We start from the raw sequence: 6398 nt of genomic DNA, 5'->3' as shown, positions 1-6398 counted from the left end.
AGGGATGGTGAACACAGTAAATGCTGCTACTTTTCCCCAGACTTGTGCTCTGGATCCCAAATGTGTGTCCATGTGTTCTGTGGCTTTCAGAGCACAGCGCCTGGCAGCTCCCCTGTTCCTTTATCTCCTTCTCCTCGCCTCATCCTTTCCCCTCACTGGTGTCTGATCACCATCTGCTCACACCCCCCCTCCTCTCCCGTTTCCCATGTGGCTCCCTGCCGTAGGCTCCCTCTGCTCCCCTCGCCTCATTCCACCTCCTGCTGAAACCCCCACCAACTGGCTTCTCTCCCTCATCCCCAGACACCTGGGTGAGAAGAGGCTCCGGACACGACAGTTACACAAAACAGTTTTATTGATGAACACAGTGACTAACAAGGTCAGCGAGGAGCACAGGCATTCTGCGGAAGGGGAGAAGGGGAGAAGGCACTCTCCTCTGCCACTGCCCCAGACCGTGCCTGAGTGCCCGGCAGGAAGTCCCTGCGGTTCACTCAGGAGAGTCTCGGGAGCACCCTCTGGCCTTCGAGAGCCTCCTCCAGTCTTGACTGGGTGCCTTGAGGGTGGCGCTCGGCTTCTGTGGGATGTTCTGGTCTGAGATGGGGAGACTAAGCTGAGAGGAGCCAGTGCCCCTCTGTTCCCCCTCTGTTCCCAGAGCCACCTCCATCCCAGGGATGGCCGACATGTCCATTTACACCAAGCTGGGCTCTTCCCATCTCTGTCCACATCTTGTCCTTCATTTCCAGAGTCCTTCAAGAACAAAACCCGGAATACACACACCCCATTTCCAGCTCGAAAAGGCCCCATGATTAATTTTGTCCTTGAGGTCCCTCGGGCAGTATGGACACCAGGCCACCAGCCCCTCCATGACTGCTCTACTCACTGTCCCCAGCCCCCGACCCAGTCTCAGAAGCCAGGAGATTCAGTCCTGATGGTGAGGGGAGACAAAACCCACCCTGTGCCTCTCACCCCCTCCTTGGGAAGGGGACCACTGACCCTGGGAAAAAGAAAGATAAATGAGAGAAATAAACTCAAAACGGGGTGGGAGGTGTGGGGAGGGGCCAGGGGAAGCTCTGGCCAGCCTCTTCTTCCCACCATAGAATTACAGCAGGAATGGAAACCCAGCTCAGTAGGACTTCCTTCCCGAGCCTTGGGCCCCAGATGCTTCTGGGAAGGATGTCCCTGCAGACAGCCAGGTCAAACACAGACTTTTTAAAGTACGGACCAGCCGTTGGAGCCCCCAAATCCAGTGGGGGGTGCACTCATTTTTATTCTAAATTGCCTCCACGTGTCTCTTCTTCCTTCAAGGGTACAGTGTGACAAGCAGAGACATGGTGGCGGGGGAGAGGGGAAGGGAGCAGGGATCCATCCAAGTTCATTCATCCATGACATTCACCATGTTATGTTCATCCATATAGAGATATGTGTATTCATGTATATATTCACACAGACAAAAAGCAAGCATCCTCACCCCAACCAAGTGACTCTTGGCACAAGCACCCAGGAAAAACATCGGGGAGATGACGGGGTGGGAGCGGGAGGTGGGAGAAAGACCTTCGGTTCACAATTCCAGAGGAGGTTGGAGGGATGGGGATTGGGGGAGGGGGAAGCCAAGCAGCACACAGACCAACACAGACGGCCCTCCAGCGCCTCTTCTCTGTTCTCCTTTCTCAGCTCCCCATTCACGTGCTAAAACCAAGTAGTAAAACTCCGTAGCTTCATCAGCCCATTGCTGTCCAATTCTCACCAACAATAGAGGAAGAAGGAAAGGATCTAGGGGATCTGTGGTGGGTATCACAGAGACTCTGCAAGAAGGGAAGCTCTCTGCATGGATCACGGTGGCCCTGGTGCCTGAAATGACAGAGAACTGATCCAGTTTTAGGAAACATCCTGGAGCTCCTGGCCCCGGCGACTGGAGCGTTAATTCTTTGCTGACACACAGCTCATCACAGCTCCGGCCCACTCCTTAACTGGCTTTCAGAAAACAGGGTAAGGGCATGGGCAGGGTCAGTCTTTGCAAGCTTCAGGATCCTTAACTCTTGGGAGCCCTGCAGGACGGAAGTAAATGAGGATGAAGGAAGGACTGGGAAGGGGGGATCCATGTGGGGAGAGAGCTTGCAGCTAGAAGATGAGGATTAACAGTAAAACTTGCAGAGTTAGAGGGAAACTCAAAGGAAGGAGAGAGAAAAGAAGCCAAAGATCTCAGAAAAGGATGGAAGGAAGCACAGTTTGGATCCGTTCTCACACATCAATGTTTTAGGGTCTGCATGATGTTCCTCCATTGATACAGAGGGGAAAGTGAGCCTTGGGCGAGGCCATCTCACAGGTACTAAGCAGCAGAGCACAGGTCTGACTGCAGAGCTCAGCCTCTTTCTGCTCAGTCCCAAAGGTCTAAGAAAGAATGAAGAAATCAGAGGAGGACAAGACGGAGTCAGGGCCCAGGGCAGGTGCAAAGAGAAGGTGCAGCCGTGCTACCTGATTCGCAGAGAGCAAGAGCAGAGGTTGGGACAGGCCAGGGGAGCCAGGCTTCTCTCTGGTTCCAGCCCTAGTCAACCACAAGGGTCTCTTGGCTGTAGGGGATGGATTTCTCTTGTGTCTGCTCTCCACCCTTCCCCACAATGGGGCTGGGCCCCTGGCTGTGCCCGGAAGAGTAGCTGGCGGACTTCTCCCCGCTGCTGCTGTGGGAGCTGGCCCCACATGTGCTGCGGCCCCAGCAGAGCATGGAGGTGCAGGCCTGGCGGAAACGAGGGTCGAAGAAGGCGTAGAGGAAGGGATTGAGGCAGCTGTTGACGTAGCTGATGCAGGTGCAGTAGGGGAAGACGTTCATGAGGAAGATGTCGAAGTCGCAGGGCCAGTGCAGCAGGCTGCCCAGCATGTAGAGCGTCTTCACCAGGTGGTAGGGCATCCAGCACAGGGCGAAGGTCACCACCAGCACCACGATGATGCTGAGCAGCCGGCGGCGCTTCCGCAGGCCCTCGATGCGCTCCTTGCGGAAGTGGCCGGCAATGGTCTGGGCGATGAAGAAGTAGCAGGTGAGCATGATGGTGAAGGGCACCACGAAGCCCACGGCGGTGGACGACACCCCCAGGCCCACCTCCCAGGCCCACTCGGAGCCCGAGGTGGCCACCATGGAGTAGTCCATGTAGCACTGCACCTTGGTGCTATTCTCCAAGTTCCCGGTGGAGCGGAACACCATGACGGGCACAGCCAGGAGGGCGGCCAGCACCCACAGGACGGCCGTGGCCACCGCTCCGCTGACGCGCAGCCTCAGCCGGGCATTGGCCACTGGCCTCACGATGGCCAGGTAGCGGTCGAAGCTGAGGCCGGTGAGACAGAAGACGCTGGCATACATGTTGACAAAGATGAGGTAGCTGCTGAGCTTGCAGGAGAAGGTCCCAAAGGGCCAGTCATACTCCCGGTACGTGTAGGTGGCCCACAGTGGCAAGGTCACCACGAAGGTCAGGTCGGCCACGGCCAGGCTGGCGATGAAGATGTCAGCTGAGCGCCTCTTCTCCCGGCTGCTCCGAAACACCGTCCAGAGCACCAGGCCGTTGCCCGTGGTGCCCAGGAGGAAGACCAGCATGTAGATGGCGGGGATGAGCGCCCCCGAGGACTTCCAGTCCGTGTACTCACACTCAGACTGGTTGTCTGCCCCATAATAAATGTCGAAATCTCCACCTTCCTCCATGCCGGGAGTGGAGAAGAAGATGGGCAGGGAGTCCCAGAGCTACCAGCTTCGTGGCTCTGTCACCAACAGCAAACACCCTGGGCTTCTGGCTTGAGCCTCAGTGGCCAAGAAGGGCAGCAGTGCTCAGAGCCCTTCCCGGCAGGCAGGAGGAGCTGCTCTGGATTCTGGACCCTGGAGGATGTCTGTCCCTGCAGACTTCCCCCCACTCTCTCCAGCCTCAGCTAAGATACTTCCTTGCACCCTCCTGGGCTGCTGTCTCCACTCCTCACCCGTCACTCCTTCCTCCCACCCCCAGACCAACCCCTCACTTGTGAGTCTTAAGATCTTTAAGTTACAGCCCACTTTTTTTTTCCCCTTCGTGTCACTGGGCAAGTAGACGGAATTGACCCCTGCTGTGCTGGGCGGACTGTTATCTGCGCTCTGCAGGGCTGCAGCGCCTCCTGGCCCCGCCCCCTCCCTCTGGGCGACACCCACCTTCACCGGAGACTCCATCCCTCCAGTCTGCTCTGGCCACCACCTCATGCCTGCCCTTTAGGGCACCCCCTTCTCAGTCCTCTACACCCGCCTGTTGTCATCTAAATGGGACAAATTATGCAGACTGAAATCCAGTCTGACCTGGAGCCAAGGAAGGCAGGGGGCCAGGAGGGTGTGAGATTTCACAGGACCGTCCCAGCATCTGGCAGGCCCTCCTGGCCAGTGGGTCTGTCCCTCCGCTCCCTTCCTGCACTCCTGCCCCCCCACCCAGACCACACTTCACACTAGGACTGTGTCTCTCTACCTCCCTCTCCTTCATCTTCCTCCAGCTCCTGGCTTCAGCCCTCTCTCTGAATGGGAGTTTTAAGTTGGCAGATGGCATAGTAAGTTTTAGAAGATTAAGGACAGAGTGACAGGATGAAAGAAATCCAGGACAAAATGATCTCAAGTAAAGTGACTAAATCTATGGGGGAAACTAAGGCTGGGCCGGGTAAAGGTCTTGCTGAAGCTCACAGAGTAAATTCTGTCATAGCTGGTTTGCTATTCTTCCTCTCCAAGCACACACAGAACATTATGTAAGGTATCACTCAGTGGTTGTTGAGTGAGAGAGTAGATGTAGGGTCTGGAATGAGGGAGTGGATGGAAAGAAGAGCCGTGTATAGAAGAATAGGTGTATGAATTCCTCTGAGGCGAGAACGTGGACACTTTTCAGTCTTCAGGTTCTTACTGCCTTGCACAGACGGGGAGTTTCCTATGAGACCGCGTAAGATCAGGAAGCTGAACTAGAGGAGGAGGCAGAGAAAACGGCCCCCACTGAGTGTATGTCATGGTTAGAGTCCCATAGAAACTCCCTTTCCTGCATCTGATCGCTGTTCTGGGATCTGTGGGCAGGAAGAAAGGAAGGGTGTGCAGTATAAGCTCCACCACCCTCCAAGAGTTGGGGAGGCCACCTAAAGTTGGGTAGGAGGACTGGGGACATAGCTCAATGGTAGAGCATGTGCCTCTCATGCGAGGCCCTGGGTTTGATCCCTAGCACTGGGGAAAATAGATGTATATACTGGGCAGAAGTAAAACTGACCAAAATCAGGAGATGAGTCTTGGCCACATCCAAGACAAAGGACTTACAAAGCTTGAATCCACTGTCTGGAGGGAAAGTTTGTCAGAAAACTTTCCACAGCACAGGCCTCCAAATCAAGGACCAGACCAAAAGGAGATAAGGGTAAAACAGCCAGTTTGCAACAATCAGGAGTGGTAGAGACTGGGCCTCTGGGGTCCCAGCCAGCAGGAGGCCACAGCAGAAGGATCACTTGAGCCCAGGAGTTCCAGGCCAGCCTGAGCATCACAACAAGACCCAGTCCCCAAAAATAAAGAAAAAGAAGGCCACCTCCTCAGCTCAGCCTCTGGTTGCCACGTGGAGCCAGCATTACCATGCCTTAGGATTTTTTCCAAAATAATATCTAATACTGGATTTTTATGAGAAATTTCTAGATTTGGAAATGAACTCGGTTTTTTTCAAAACATACAAGATGGGTAAAACACCCCAGGTGGTAGCCGTTGAACAAGAGCTTGCCAAAATCGAAGGTGGGAGAACCACAGGGAAGACAGGCAGTAGGGGAAGGAACATAAAATGCAAAGAAAGAGAAATGGAAACACACCACAGGGTGAATGGAGAAATGCAGAGGAGAAGGTGGAGGAGAAGGTGAGGAAGACCCTGAGGGCCATCTGGTAACCCAGAGGCCCTGTGGGATGGGGAGCCTGGGATTCTTAGGAAGATGGCGGCTCTCACATGCTGTGGACAGGCAATCTTCCAAGCATTGCATACCTGTGTCCCTTCTCTTTTAATCATCACAGCCACCGTAGGAGGTAGAGACTCCCATTGACCTCAGTTTACCAGATGAGGAGACTGAGACACAGGGAGGTGAAGTGACTTGGTCAAGGTCATTATCAGAGCCAGAACTGGAACCACAGCTGTCTGGAGCCCATAGACTAATCCACTATGCTCCCAAAGAAAAACCTCCAACCCTTTTAAAGTTGGGTTTGTCACCTGTTAGGCATTATAGAAATGAAGGACAATGCTAGGACACCTGTCATTTACTTTAAAATAAGCTCTTTGGGGTGAGATGAAAACCCAGTGTTTATAAACACTTCCCACCTGTGATTAGACAGGGTGTAAGAATCCTGCCAGGCAACAGTTGGTACAGTTAAGGTTAGTGCCACAGACTTGATCCAGAAACCACAGGGT

At 54.3% G+C, this 6398-nt stretch overlaps 1 protein-coding gene across 1 annotated transcript; it reads right to left on the bottom strand.

The window, feature by feature from the left end:
* Window positions 1-334: 334 nt before the first annotated feature.
* Window positions 335-4236, bottom strand: Aplnr (apelin receptor). Its single transcript, XM_071616161.1, has one exon. It carries the CDS (start codon window positions 3680-3682, stop codon window positions 2540-2542), a length of 1143 nt encoding a protein of 380 aa, XP_071472262.1. The 5' UTR covers window positions 3683-4236; the 3' UTR covers window positions 335-2539.
* Window positions 4237-6398: the final 2162 nt, after the last annotated feature.

This window comes from Marmota flaviventris, chromosome 9 (genome assembly GCF_047511675.1).
Source record: "Marmota flaviventris isolate mMarFla1 chromosome 9, mMarFla1.hap1, whole genome shotgun sequence".
In the NCBI taxonomy this organism is placed as follows: Eukaryota; Metazoa; Chordata; class Mammalia; order Rodentia; family Sciuridae; genus Marmota; species Marmota flaviventris.
This window is presented reverse-complemented; position numbering and strand designations above follow the sequence as displayed.

Bases quoted from the DNA above. Each gene is read 5' to 3' on its own strand.
- Aplnr (XM_071616161.1), bottom strand. From the start codon at position 3,682: ATGGAGGAAGGTGGAGATTTCGACATTTATTATGGGGCAGACAACCAG.